This window comes from Mus caroli, unplaced genomic scaffold, assembly GCF_978045245.1.
Source record: "Mus caroli unplaced genomic scaffold, Mus_caroli_1 scaffold_1, whole genome shotgun sequence".
Classification (NCBI taxonomy): Eukaryota; Metazoa; Chordata; class Mammalia; order Rodentia; family Muridae; genus Mus; species Mus caroli.
This window is the reverse complement of record NW_028227256.1, coordinates 151917251-151932758: the sequence shown is the minus strand read 5'-3', so window position 1 is coordinate 151932758 and position 15508 is coordinate 151917251. Positions and strand designations below refer to the sequence as shown.

Sequence of the window (15508 nt, the reverse complement as noted above, 5' to 3'; positions counted from 1 at the left end):
AAAGTGATGGCAGGAGGGTGGTACTTCCTTAGTGGTTGAGTTGCAAGCTTGCCTAGGGTAGGAAGCTCTAAGTCAGAGCCTTATCTGCTAAGTAAGAAATGTTTCCCTCAAAATATAGCCTTTTGGATAATTGCTGTCACCTATTTCAAAGTGACCCCCCCCCCCCCATTTACAGCAGGTCCTGACTGAGCACCTATGGTAGATAGTTCTATGAGGCGTTTACACAGTGCCTGCCCACACTGCACAGGAAGTGGAATCATCTGGTTTTGTTCATAAAAACAAGGAGACAATCCAAGCCACTCTCAGTGATGGTTAGCTTACATAGGACACCTTTTCCTGATTAGCCTCTGCAGCCAAGGTTTCTGCAAGGGGGATTCAAGGGAGGTGACAATTTCCAGGGATTATAGCTCATCATTCCCAAGAGTTTCAGTACCACATCTGGATCTTCAGACTCTTTCAGTGATTAATCCAGACTTTGTATTCCTCTGGGGGGGTTTTCCTTTCTAGGTGGTAACAGACCCTAGCTCTATGCGACGTTCATTTTCTACAATTCGGGATAAGCGTTCAAATTCCTCCTGGTTGGAGGAGTTCTCCATGGAACGCAGCAGTGAAAACACTTACAAGTCACGGCGCAGAAGTTACCACTCCTCCCTGAGGCTGTCAGCACACCGCCTGAATTCTGACTCCGGTGAGAGAGTCATTTTTAGCATCTGTCTGTTTTCCTGGCAACTGATGGACCTAGTCTTCATAAGGATCAGAAGTGACTAGAACATAATTTAGATAAAGTGGAGCATGATTTAGATAAAGGCCGGGGTTTAAGAAAGTGAAGAAAGGCCTGGGTAGATGGTTCATGTGTAAAGAGCTTGCTATGCAAGTGTGAAGACATGGGTTCAAATCCCTAGAACTTACATAAAACTGGAGCACAACAGTACATATCTGTAATCCCAGTGCTCCTCTGACAAGATGGATCCTGCTATTATGGTTTATGCAGCCATTGTCACTAAAGTGATACGGTCTCAAACATGGCAGCACAAAACTAAGACCAAGTCCTCTGACCTCCACATACACACTGTGGCTCACCTGTGCTCGTCCCGCCTATACGCAAACTGATAGACAAATGCTCCAGTCAAAATGCTGCTCTCTCTGAGGTATCATTCGGAAACTGACCCATGCCCTATGTGGTCATCACAAGTGCCAATGCCATTAATCAAGGTTTTCAGTTAGCCTTTTACAAAACAACAGAGATTCCATAGGGATGTCATGGAAGCCATGGCATCCCCAAAAGGCACTGAGCTCTGCCACCAGCTCGTTTTACCCACTGTGTTACCTGGAATTATCCCATGCACTGAGGTTCATTTAAAGCCTTTCTGTTTTACTGGATTTGAAAACTTTAAAAATCACTCATCTCATTCCGCTTACTTCACTAGAGGCAGAAATCAAACTTGAAAACCAGTGATCTTCCCCAAATTGAGAGCCAGGATGTGGCGTCATAAAGACTAGAATGGAGATCCTTCAAGTTAGATCCTTTTTTTTTTTTTTGGTTTTTTTTTTTTTTTTGAGACAGGGTTTCTCTGTGTAGCCCTGGCTGTCCTGGCACTCACTTTGTAAACCAGGCTGGCCTCGAACTCAGAAATCCGCCTGCCTCTGCCTCCCGAGTGCTGGGATTAAAGGCGTGCGCCACCACGCCCGGCTCAAGTTAGATCCTTCAAGTTAGATGTTCTCACCTTAACATTACATTAGATGTGCTAGCATTTCGTTCATTGAACCCTCCAAATCCCCTTCCCCGTGCCATCTTCTTAAGTCAAGTGCAGGACACAGACAATCCCTGGGCCATCTGGCAGAGATACTGTTTACTGTATCTGGCATAAAGGAAGCAGAGAAAACAGTCTCCACTCGTTGGTACCTGTCTTTTCAGTGGTACCTCGCAGACTCACTTGCTCACTAAAAGTGGAATTTTCTGTCCCATTTCCCTTTTAAGTTGCCTGTTGATCTGCCTGGAGAAGCCAGGGCACTTCAGTCAGTTCAGGAGGCCATGAAATATGAGCTCAATGTGACAACAGTGTCTGGTGGGGACTTCCTCTTCTCATTATGTCCTCACAGGAGAGATATCAGGGACAGGAAGCAAACTATCCCTGGGATACATATTCTAATAGTAAGAGCTTCACCGTCCTAAGCTAGTCTCCTACCAAAGGCTGTACATCCTCTCTCCATTCCATTGGAGGTTAGGATTCAACCCTGAATTCTGAATGAACACAATCAGTTCACAATGGCTCAAATCCCTGGTTAGGGTAGAATCTGTGGCTTGGAGTTCAGTGTCATCAAGCCAGAATGGGCTGATTAACAATAACCAATTGTTATCACCTTTCACAGGTCACAAGTCTGACACTCACCGCTCAGGAGGCAGGGAGAGAGGCCGATCCAAAGAACGAAAGCACCTCCTCTCTCCGGATGTCTCCCGCTGCAATTCTGAGGAGCGAGGGACCCAGGCTGACTGGGAGTCCCCAGAACGTCGCCAGTCCAGGTCACCCAGTGAAGGAAGGTCACAGACCCCCAACAGACAGGTGAATATAGAGAAGTTGAGCCTCTAGCAGGTCAGGGAAAGGTGGAATGCTGTACTAGGAGGGGCTTCCATTGCCTCATGTCAGCCTCTGGGACCTCAGCTCCTGATGTTCACAAGAAATAACCACTGAACACAGAGGCTGGCTGTTCTGTGCTTGCAGATTCAGAAGTGGCAGGAATTCACAAGAAATGAGATCCTCCCAGTCCCCAAGAAAGACAGTATCTGGAAGTCAGTCCATGCCTGTCCTCAGTATCCCGATATACAAATTCAGCTAGACTTAAGAAATAAAGATGGCCTTTCAGCCATAAGGTGTGATTCTCAGTACCAACTGGAATGATAATTCATCTCTAAAGCCAGAATTTGCAAGTTGGACAACTCCACTTTGCTTATGGATTGTGTAGCCCTCTCAGGAGAAGGAGCACATCTCATCTCTCCATCTTTTCCTAATTCCCAGTGTATGCCTAAGAAATAGCTGTGTGGCAGTGTTATTTGTGTTGCCCCTCTTTTCCAGCCCTAACCCTTCTCAAAGTTCCTGGAGTCCAGATGGGAGACACATTTGGTTAGAAATGGTAAGCCAGAAACAAGAGACTGTTAAAGCAATTCTGAGACATAGCAGTAGAGAAATTTACCCAAGGCATAGTGGTTTCCAAATTGTATTGTAGAACAGAGCCAGCCCTGGGGTTTGCTAGCACAGCAAATCCCTGAAACTTTGAAGAATCCAATGAGACTTGCTTAAAAGTCAAACCCAGAATTTCATATCTGAAAGGACCCCACCCCATAAGATTCTTACAGGTGGCTCACAGGTTTCACACACCTTGAGAGAACATTGCTGGAAACCATTTGCCAACACCTGGGCTCAGGTACTACATGGACTAGGCAAGGAAGACAGATAAGGGCAGAGACATGTTGACTGTAGAAGCCAATGACAGCAAACTATCACTAATAGAGGGGCAAGAAAACAGGCTTTAGGTCACCTCAGATACTTACAGTGTACTCTAGTTGGACAACCAGGTGTTGGGGATTAGTTCTAGTGCTTGTCTGAGGGTCCCTGACCCCAGCTGGCTGATTGGTAATAAGAATTGCTGTACAGCCAATGGCTGGGCAGAGAGACGGAGCAGGACTTTTAGACTGTGCAGGTAAGGGACAAAAAAAAAAAAAAAAAAAAGAAGAAGAAGAAGGAAGAGGAGGAGGAAAAGGAGGAGAAGGAGGAGGAGGAGGCTTGAAAAAGACAGAATCACCATGACAGGGAAGCAGAAAGATGAAACTCAAAGGCTCACCGGCATGTAAGAATCTGGGAACATAACTTGTAATAAGGACACATGCTCCACTATATTCATAGCAGCCTTATTTATAATAGCCAGAAGCTGGAAAGAACCCAGATGCCCCTCAACAGAGGATACAGAAAATATGGTACATTTACACAACGGGGTACTACTCAGCTATTAAAAACGATGAATTTATGAAATTCTTAGGCAAATGGATGGATCTGGAGTATATCATCCTGAGTGAGGTAACCCAATCATAAAAGAACACACATGATATGTACTCATTGATAAGTGGATATTTGCCCAGAAACTTAGAATACCAGAGATACAATTTGCAAAACACATGAAACTCAAGAAGAAGGAAGACCAAAGTGTGGGTACTTCATTCCTTCTTAGAATGGGAAACAAAATAACCATGGAAGGAGTTACAGAGACAAAGTTTGGATCTGAGCCTGAAGGAAGGACCATCCAGAGACTGCCCCACCTGGGGATCCATCCCATATACAACCACCAAACCCAGACACTATTGCATATACCAACAAGATTTTGCTGACAGGATCCTCATACAGCTCTCTCTTGTGAGGCTATGTCAGTGCCTGGCAAAAACAGAAGTAGATGCTCACAGTCATCTGTTGGATGGAACACAGGGTCCCCAATAAAGTAGCTAGAGAAAGTACCCAAGGAGCTAAAGGGGTCTGCAGCCCTATAGGAGAAACAACAATATGAACTACCAGTAACCCCAGAGCTCGTGTCTCTATCTGCATATGCAGCAGAGGATAGCCTAGTTAGCCATCAGTGAGAGGAGAGGCCCTTGGTCTTGGGCCCTAGTATCTGGGAATGCTAGGGCCAGGAAGTGGGAGTGAGTGGGTTGGGGAGCAGGGAGAGGAGGAGGGTATAGGGGATTTTCGGAGAAGAAACTAGGAAAGGGGATAGCATTTGAAATGTAAATGACGAAAACATCTAATAAAAAAATCTTAGCCGGGCGTGGTGTGGTTTGCCTTTAATCCCAGCACTCAGGAGGCAGAGGCAGGCAGATTTCTGAGTTCGAGGCCAGCCTAGTCTACAGAGTGAGTTCCAGGACAGCCAGAGTTATACAGAGAAACCTTGTCTCGGAAAACAAAAAACAAAAAACAAATAAAAACAAAAAAACAAAAAACAAAACAAAAACAAACAAAAACAATCTGGGAAAATGGCCCTAGGGGCTACTTCCCCATTTGGATCTGGGATAGCAGAGATGTAATAATAGATTTTAACTCAGGAATACTGGGGGGAGGGGGGGAGTGTTTGCTAGTGGTGGAGAGGTTTAGAAGTGCCCAACCATTGATCTAGTCAAGACATATCAAAATTAATGTGTGTGCGCCTTACATTCTTGAATCCAAAGCTCTTGGGCGGGGTGCCGTGTGTACTCAACCTGCTGTAAGCCAAAGCAGTTTAACAAATTCACCACTACAAAAGGGAAGGAAGAGGAATTTGCTCTTGCTTAGATCTCATTTCCTGAACAGACAGGGATTCTAAGCATCCTTTTAGGGAGCTCTTTGGCCTAGAACCTTCTGATATTCCTGTATGCAGTTTCCATGTCCTGGCTAGCCATCTGGGGGTTTTATTGTCACAGTGGCCGTTTAAAGCACATGCCAGGTCTACCCCAAACCCATAGTGGCTAAACCTGCATCATTAGTTGAACTTGATTTCCAGAGATTTGTTCTGATCTAGATGGCATCTACTTCTCTACTCATTTGATCCCTGAGTCCCTGCAGGGTATGAGTAGCAGAGGAGACTAACTCTCAGGCTACTCCAGACCTCTAGACTCACAGAGCTTTCTACAGAAGGGGTTGGCAATCTCAGGAGGGCCCACTGTGCCTAATCTAATCTGTCATCTTTCTCCCATGATGCAGGGTACTGGTTCCCTAAGTGAGAGCTCCATCCCCTCTATTTCCGACACCAGCACCCCAAGACGAAGCCGTCGCCAGCTCCCACCTGTGCCACCAAAGCCTCGTCCCCTCCTCTCCTACAGCTCCCTGATGAGACACACTGGCGGCATCTCTCCACCTCCTGATGGAAGTGAGGGTGGATCCCCACTGGCCTCTCAAGCTCTGGAGAGCAACAGCGCTTGCCTGACCGAGTCTTCCAACTCCTTGCACCCCCAGCAGGGTCAGCATCCTTCCCCACAGCACTACATCTCCGAGCCCTATCTGGCCCTCCATGAAGACTCCCACGCCTCAGACTGTGGCGAGGAGGAGACACTCACCTTTGAGGCAGCCGTAGCCACTAGCTTGGGCCGATCCAATACCATTGGCTCTGCGCCACCCCTACGGCACAGCTGGCAGATGCCTAATGGGCACTATCGGCGGCGGAGGCGTGGGGGGCCTGGGCCTGGCATGATGTGTGGAGCTGTCAGTGACCTCCTGAGTGACACGGAAGAAGACGATAAGTGCTAGAGGCTGCCATCCCCTCCGATGCATGCTCTTCTCTCACAAGGAGAAAACCAAGACCAAATTGGGAAGCCAGTGCGGCCCGGGGGGGAGGAAGAGGGAGAAGAAAGATGGAGAAAGGACGCCAATGCATCCTCAGAGAAGAGGAAGGAAAAGACAGATGGAAAAACCAGTCGAACCCACCAATTTGGATTATTTCCCTTTGCAACATGGGCACTGCCATAGTCCTGCCTCTTTGCTGGGGAAAAAAGATACAAGAATGTGGGGGGTTTATCCCCATGGGAGAAGGGACGTGAAGGTGGCTTGGCTTCCGTTGCCCCTTCCCACTTTTCTATAAGCTGCGGCAGGATCTGGCTGACCTGTGTCTAAGCTCATTGCCCTGGGCAGCTGAGAAGACTTTCTGGCATCTTAATGAGGGAAGAGTTGAAATTGCAGGAGAAGAATCTCCTCGCCAGCTCTTGCACTTTGGCTGCCCCCGGGGGCAACCGCAGCAGCATCTCATGCATTATCTTGGGGCTTGCTTTCCCCAAAGAGACACATGCTAAATCTGGAGCACTGGATGCTAGTGGGAGATGGGAGGGAGGGAGAGAAGGGCCAGAGTAGAAGGGCCTAAGGTGCTGTGGCAACAGCAGCAAGGGCTGGTCTGGGTGAGAAAAGCCATAGCCCAGCAGCCTGTACCATGAAGGTGAGGGTCAAAGAAACAGAACTGGAGGTGCTGGTGGGTACAGTCCAAGACTCTAACATTTGTAACTCACACAGTAGGTGCTGTGTAGGTAGGCTAGATAAGGAGGTTCTCCGGGGCCCACAAAGGTGCCTGTAGCTCTTGTAAGGGTAATATTAACTCCAATAGCAAGGGCCCCAACCCCAGAAGGGTTCAGCCACAGTATAGGAACTCCACGCAGTTCTCCACCTTGGCTCTTTAGATACTAGTCAGAGGGAACCCCCAACAGTAGGGGTGAGGTAGATGGGGAGACTTAAGGCACTCTAGGCAGACTCAGTTTTCCAACAAACATAAAAGGAACTCAGTGTTGGTGTCAGGGCTGTGACCACAGTGGGCTGGAGGCAGGCAGCAGGCCTCTGTCAGACAGCAAGGCTAATGCTAAGCCAAGCCCAGAAAAGCCAGGTATTAGCAACTACATGTTCTCTGCCACTTCTCCAAATGGACAGGGAACACATATCCAAGGGGGGTCACTTTGTAATGAGTTCTCTAAAGATGAGAAATCCTGGTAGATGGAAATGGCAGTGTTCCCAAAGGGCATCAGCCTGGGGATCCCCTGTGAGGAGAAGTCCTTGAGCCTGAAGCTCATGCAGCTTGGTTTGGGGTTTGGGGAGTCAGTTGGTGAAGATGCTTTAAGATAATTAAGTAACTATACCTCAGTTTTGACCTGAGCTGCTGATTTTAGTAAAATAGGCTTTGATGTGGCTCCCACTATCTCTGAATATTCCCTGGGCCAGGCCTGGGTTCCATCCCTCCCCAGAGTGAAGGATGGGTAGAAGACAACCTCGGGCCACTGAGTCATTCCTAATCCCCCAAACCAGAAACACCAAGGGAACTTAGGACCCTTCCTCAGCACTTCCATCAATAACACAGTCAAAAGTTCCATTCTGTGGAATGCATCCCCCCTCCCTTAAGCTTCTCTCTAGTATCATCAGAGTGGGTGAACAGGAGCAGGGTGCAGGGTGTTGGGCAGGACTGCCCTCTCTGGCCTCTGCACAGGACCCTCTCCAGTGAGACTGGAGGCCAACACACTGAAAGCTCAGTGGATCGAGTCTTTATCCTCTTCCAGACTAGGCAGAGTCTTTTGGGACTCTTGTGTAGGAGCAGCATTTCTTAGAAGAAAATTCTCTTTTCATATGACATTTCCTTTCTATTCTTCTGTCCCATTCTTTCTAACCCTGGGCTGACACCACAGCAGCAGCAGTTCTGAAAAGCCAAGTTCATCCACGTGGCCACAGCCATCTGCCACAGTCTGCCTTCTCTTTTGAGTATTGATGGAGCTTTCATGAACCATGGTCAGCCCCAAACCAAAGTCGTCCCATGACAGGTGACCAGCGAGGCCAACCTAAGGCCTACCAACCCTCAGATCCTCCCCTTCCACCTCCATTGTCCTCTCCCTGTATGCTCAGGGGCAGATAAGAATACAAGCATGATCCTAAGGGACATATGTGATTGTTACATAAGACAGATGCTGGGACTTGTGTTGTTTTTAAGGTTTTCTCTGCTCAGCCTCATTCCATGCCAAAGTGCTGATGCTATAGGCCTCTTTGTGTGCACAAAATTGCTTTCCACGATATTGGACATGCAACTTTGCTTAGGGGAAGTCTGCAACAGGATGGCCATTCTGAGCCAGCAAACCTGTTGGATGGTGGTTTGTGAAAGTCAATTGCAGAGATATAGCACTACCATTCCTATAATTGGAGAAATGTGGGCTGGCAGCACAATGACCAGATATGGAATTCACCTGCAATGGATAGTATCAGTAAATGCACACACATGCACGCACGTGCACACACACAAACAGCATTGTAAAGATATCAAGTATTATAGCTGTGGTCAATTAACTGATCACATAGTTTATTTTTTAGCACTGGTGACCTTATAAACATTTCTTTGTTCAACTTACCCTGGGTTTCTTTTATCTTGGACAACACTTACCCTTCATTAAGACCAGAACATAGAAGAATTTTTATTAAGCCACAAACACATTATTATAATAATCTCCAGTTTCCTACTGCCTCCTAATAAACTTGAATGCCAACCTTCCTTGTAGCTAACCGGGGCTTTCCCTCCTAGCTATCAGAGCCTGCATCTTTCTCTTTAAAGGGAAGCTGCTTTCTCAAAGCCCATGTTTCTCCTTGCATCTTCCGGTACATAGCACGACTCTTTGGGTGTGGAAAGTCTTCTTGCAGAATTCTTTAGTCAGATATCTCATTACCCTGGCAAAAACATTTGGTCCTCATCACCTCAAAACAAGAGAGCGGAGAAGAGGGGGCATGACAAGCAGAAGCCAGGCAGGGAGGTGGTATGACTGTGCTTGTGTTTGGGCATGCCTTTTCTCTTAAGGTTCCAGACAGCTTTTCATGTCCCTACCTTCATATCTGTAGGAGGGTACAACAGCCTTCAAAGGGACAGGAGGTTCAAGCCAATGTGCCCTGTGTGTCAGGAAAAACACATGCCCATGAAGGAATGATACCCTCTAGTACCACCAGGCTCCACATGAGCCATGCTGATAGGTTCCAAGGGGAGGGAGTTATACCAAACCTGAGGATTCTAATTTAACTGAAGTTTTCACTTCTGGTTCCAGCTTGTTCCAGATGTTCTGAACATTTCTCTCCCTTCACTCTGAGGCCCCACAAAGAATACCCCATATCCCAGCCTTTAGTCAGCCTCTCCCTCTCCCACCTACGTCCATTCCCCCACCACCACAGATTCTTTGTGAGAACTGCAGTGCTCCTGGGTCTTCCAGTCTAGTCTTTGTTTTGCTGCATGTTAGCACACCCCGAGATGGTTACATCCAAGTGTGTGTGATGCAGTAACTGCTTCTGCCATGCTGTTAGGAAATGGTTCCTGCTCATGAAGCATTGTCCTGAAGCCTACCGGGTGAGCTTCACAAGACCATTTCAAGTGAACTGTAAAAGAGTGTACGCAGGTCTATGTTCCTAATAGAGGCTCACTACAGAGAGATTAGGTCTCTTTGGTGTAGCGGAACAAATTTTTTAAGTAATTTCGATTTATTTTTAAACATGAATATTTTTGTTACATTTCTTTCTGAAGCCTGTAATGTCTGTTTCATTTTTTTTTTTTTGATAGAATTTCTAGGTAGGTAGAGCAGGGAGTTGGGGACTTTGTTTCTCGGCTCAGTTATAACAATGGCAAAGTTGAAGTTCTATGTAAAGGAAAGGTGGACAGTGGGAGGGAATCAGGTTGTCTCCTGATGTGCAGAGATTTTTCTGAGGCTTGAAAGAACTTTCACTGCAGTTATCCCTATAACAGGGTCATGTCTGTCATGTTTTGAAACAATTTTCCCAAGGCTTGAAGCTACTGAGGCAAAGCAGCCCATTCCTTGGGAAGGATTCCCTGTCCCACCCAGCCTGGATGTGTCCTTCCCTCCTGGCCCCCCAGAGTGTCACATACTCCAAGAGAAGTGGGAATACTTTATGAAGCAGGTAGAAGAGGGTCAACTGACCCCATGTAGGTGACCAGTCACAGCGTGATGATTAACACCAGACAAGAACCCCTAAGGAATCTGATGCAGTTCAGATGAGTTGTCTTTAAATATCTCTACATGGAGAATCTTCTCTTAACAAAAGCTAAAGAAAATTAACTTAGGGGCTATGACCCAACTCTTTCATGAATGTGATCAGAGGCAGCCCTGTTAAGTGCTGTCTGTACCAGTAAGTAGCCTTTTGCAGTGTTTCCTCTCTGAACCACCCAGAACATCCTAGTCAGGTCTGTCCCAAACAGCAGCAGCTGATACCTTCTCCATTGGCCAAAGACTGCTAGGGTGTTTTGTCAGCTCTACACCCATAGTACACAGATGTACTACATGAGGGGGAAAGGTATGGAAAAAAAATAATCCTATTTGCTTTCTGGCAGCCATCTTTTCCTTTCCGTGAATCTTTTTGGTGTTTTGGGGTTTTCCCCCTTAATTAATTTCATCTGTGTGGTGTGTATTCCAGAGAAGTCACATGACACCAAAACAACAAACTCACAAATTGGTCCAACCTACCCCAAGTGTCTAGAAAGCATCTCTGAATAGAGTTCAAGTTAGCTCATTTAATGGGGGCTCCCAGCAAAGTCTAATATGATTCCTGGTAAGGTCTGGGCCCTTGCTTCTATTTTTAATAGGTTTCTTTCTGCCCATACACTTCTATCATGCTATGTACTGGAAGGTTAGTGTCTTAACCTTCTAGATGCAAAAAGAGACTTTATAATAAGCCATGCTACTACTATGTAAATACATTCTTGGGTTTCAAGTTCTTGTTTATCTAGTTTTGGAAGAGTTGGAGAGACAATATAGAAGTATTGAGATTAATGTTTATTTTTATCAGTTTGGTAGTTTTTGTTCGATTGATTATTCCAAGTATTTTGGAACAGGCCCAATCTAGGACAGCCAAGAAGGATAAATCTGTGTTCTACAGTATTCCGAATTTGCTTCTTTTCTAAGATTAATTTCTGTCAAATTAGTGCTATGATAATTGAGTCAAAAACCTGAAGTTACTGTCTCCTCCCATCCCTGTCCCCACCCCACCCTTCTGTCTAGTTAAGTGGCCTTGGACCCTTGTCTCCCCTTGCCTCTCCTCTTTCAAAGGTCTGAAAATATAACTTAGATTTATGGAAAAAAAGAAAACCTGCCTTCCCCAGCAAATCAGTCAAAGTCAAGGAAATTATAAGATACAGAATTATTTCAGAACAACCCTTAGCCAATACATAATACAGAATGTATTTTTCAGTAAGAAGCCAAGTTTAAACAATATAGCAATGTGACAAATGAACATCATAGGAAGAGATAGTGAGTACTATCCAGGCTTCACAACTCATCTGTGCCTTCAGTAAGGATATTGCATGTATTTCCTTTCCCTAGTTAGGGAAATTGAAATTCTGATGATGCTTGACTAGTTCATGTGTGTGCCGAGGGCTTGTGAGTTAATAATTATAAAGCACGTGTCTCCACGAGTCAAGTTGGAAAAACTTTCACTCACTATATCCCTCCCATCAAGGACTTGGGAACTTCTTGGCATTTCTTCTAAGCATTGGATTTTTTTAAGGACACCTCCATCTTAATGGGACTGAGGCTAAGTTTGCTTTACTCCTGCTTTCTACATCTCATATTTTCTTCTCACGTTAGCACTCTTTTTCTTTTCTTAATCCATGCTGTTTTCATTAATCAGAAAAGATGAATTCCTCCAACAAACTTCCTACTACCATCTTCTCTTTGTAGACACTTAAGTCAGAGAGTGAATAACCAGAAACTAACACAGAAGACAATTACCTAGCCTGGGTTAGAAATGTGAGTGAATTTTATTTTAATTTTTTTTCCTACAAGTTTTCTAGAGATAAAAATAGGTTGCTCTCTATATTCTGAAAGGAGATGTTTCAACTCGGATTGCATAGTTGCACCACTTCCTCTTTGGTTCTCAGAGATGATATCCCCTAAACTAAAAAGGAAGCCATCATCCTCATCTGCCGTATCTGACTTGGACCTGATTTGACGACGCAGCTGTTTTCTTTGCATCATTCTTATTTCTTATAGATGATAGTCTATATTGCCCAAGAGCTGATGCTTTAAAGCAATTCTATCAAGGGTATTTATGAGATGAACAAGGAAAACATTTAAATGTGTCAAGTGCCATTAATCCATTTTTAAAATAACGGTAATATGAAATGAGGGCTAAATAGTGTAATCTAACTGCCAATTAAAGTACACAGTAGTTCTGGTCTTAGTTGCCTTTGATATGAAGTTATAGGCCATTAAGCAGATCCCCGTGGGTTTAGTAAAAACATAGGCATAGTGTTTTAATGGCTACAATAGGGGTGTACATTTAGACCACAGGTTGAACTTTAATCAGTGTTTTTCTATCCTGGTGTTTTGTGAACAATCCAAAATTTCTACAAAGCTACCCTAAGTGCTGCAATTGTAGAGGAACTTCCCTCTTGGTGGCATTAGAATGCTGTCCAAGGCCACTCAGGCTGAATCCAAGATTTAGAATTCACCCAGAAAACCACCAATGGAGAAACACTTAATGCACCAAGTATGTTTGACATTCTGTACTGGGGACAAGTGAGTATGGAGAAAGAGAGACACTAGTGAACAAAGACAAAGTTGACATGGGAGATATAAAAAGCCCCAGAAGAGGACAGGCTTAAAGATGGTTGACTTTGGATTCTACTTCTTGCTTAGATTTGGGGTAAATGCTTTAGCATGATATTGGATTCAGAGGGGTTGCTTTTGGTAAACTGATTTGAATCCCCCCAAAATTAGTGGGTCAATGAACATCCTTTCCAGACCTGACAGATGGAGGAGACAAAAAGCAGCCCAAAGAATCTATGACTTCAGAAACTCGTATAGTAAGCCAATATTGCAGAGGGCACCGTACCCTTCTTAGCAGCCTTTGTGCCATAGGAGGGGGAAAGAGCCCATGTAGGGGACAGGAGGTTTTTTTGTCAGGAATAAATTTCAAATGGTAAGGTGCACTGGTACTAACCTCAAAGGCCAACATTGTGGGAAACTGATGACTGGTATCTAGCTCATCCCCTCCATCCTTTGGGACCCAAGGAGAGGCCTTGATTTCATCTTAGAAAATGAACATGGGATGGGATCAAGAGGGAAATTGGGTGCTCTGCCTCAGGTTGTCAAAAATGCTGCCACCCACATTATCAAACATGTGAGTCAAGCCCATGAGACGCCCCCTTAAGGGCAGCATCCACTGGGGTGTATCAGCCTGACACTCCTGCAGTAGTCATAGGTGATTGAATGGCAGCCAATGCTGGCCCACCCAGAGTATTGGTGCATCTCGCCTAACACCGGAGTTCAGCAGTGCATGTTGGTCAGGTGGATATCCTGTAACATAAATGCTCGTTTGGATCCAAAAGGAAAACCATTAAAAATAAAAGGAAGATGAACAACTTTATTGCTGGGGGGGTGGGTCAAGGAAAAGTAAAATAAAACCTTGTTGTAAAGAATCAATTGGCCTGGTTCCCCTTGCTTCTCTTGTCTTTGTCTCTGCTGATGAAGTAGTTACGGGCTTTGGTAGGTGGATCAGCAGCAGGTTCAGTAATCAAGACAAGTCAGGGTCAGTTTAGCCCAGTTGTGAATACTTCTAGATATTCTCAAAGTTCCCAGGACATGATGGTCTTTAAAGGTTTTCTTCCTATTAAAAATGACCCTTTTCATGGAAGAAAAGAAATGAATTGCCCTAAAACTGGTTTCTCAAAAAAAATTAAAAATTTAAAAACAAACAAAAACGAGTTTCTAGCCAAGGGAATACAGTCTATCAGGAGAAGAGATTAGCAGCAGACAGCCACTATATGGAACCATGGACCTTGTAATTAAAAAACTCTAAGGAGCCTCCATTCTGAAGGAGGGAGATGACTGAAGAACTCCTCCTACCGTGCTGCCAGCCTTGGAAGGAAGCTGACTCCTCCTCAAGGCTCTGAGGAGATGCTCTCTCTCATCTCTCAGCCTACCTGGCTTTTTACTCAGGTGTAGTAGTTTTCTGAGTGAATGGAGGAAAAGCCACGCCTTATATCCATGGGCCCCTTTGACTCTCCATTCTAGGCAAAGCCATCTGTGTCATCCCCTGGGGTACCATCTTTTTCTCCAATTCTAAATATATTATTTAAGTTGCAATACTTCTAAATTTTGGTTAGATAGAAGTCAGCATTTCAGGATATATTTCTGTATTTTGGTTAAAGACCTTCTTTTAAGAATTAAGATACTAGATTTCATTAGGTAAGACTTTTTTTTTTGCTTAGGGTTGAACCTTTCAAAAATGTGGTATGCAGCCATCCATCTCAAGTTCTGAAGGCTGGGTGGAAAGTTTATACATCCATAAAAAACTTCTTAGGTTTTTTTCTAAATCATATTGTTCTGGTGATTCAATCATGGTTTGATTGGAAACAAATTTGACAACTGCTACATCAAAGTGGTATGGCATGGCACAATATTTTCTTCAACAAAAGGAGATTTATGAAGTTACCTGAATTGGTTTTTTTTTCAGAATTATTCTAATCTAAAACTCCAGTCCATATCCTTTCACAGGCTAATAATACTATGAAATACATACAAAGAAAAAAATAGATGCTATTCTAAATTTGTCTCTAGCTTCTACACCATAATCTGAGTTTCTAAGGGGTTACATTTACATGCTATGCCCTAACTCCATACACTGCTTCTGGAATATCATATCCTGACTTGACTCACATACCATGTTCTTTTGCTATAGACCTAGGGTAATTCCCAAACCAAAGTCCCTTAAATATTTAAGCATCTAAATGTAGTGTGGCACACCTCTGGTCCCAATACTTAGGAGGTTGAAGCAGGAAGACACAGAATTTTTGGCCAGTCTGGGCTACTCTGTGAGATCCTAACTTTAAAAACAAAGCAACTCAAGCAAAACACAATCGCAAAATATTGAGACAAGTTACAGATGAATATGGTTTTAGAACACCTAAAACAAAAAGGCCACCAACAGATTGGGAAAGGATCTTTACCAATCCTAAATCAGATAGGGGACTAATATCCAATATGTAT

At 44.6% G+C, this 15508-nt stretch overlaps 1 protein-coding gene across 1 annotated transcript in view; it reads left to right on the top strand.

Moving 5' to 3' along the window:
* Cacna1e (calcium voltage-gated channel subunit alpha1 E) overlaps nucleotides 1–13898 on the top strand; it is a 485686-nt gene extending 471788 nt beyond the window's left edge. The window contains exons 47-49 of the mRNA XM_085842043.1: nucleotides 508–688; nucleotides 2371–2561; nucleotides 5718–13898. Of these exons, the coding sequence (XP_085698169.1) occupies nucleotides 508–688; nucleotides 2371–2561; nucleotides 5718–6260 (915 nt within the window). The 3' untranslated portion in view covers nucleotides 6261–13898. The remainder of the gene's footprint in view (nucleotides 1–507; nucleotides 689–2370; nucleotides 2562–5717) is intronic.
* Nucleotides 13899–15508: the final 1610 nt, after the last annotated feature.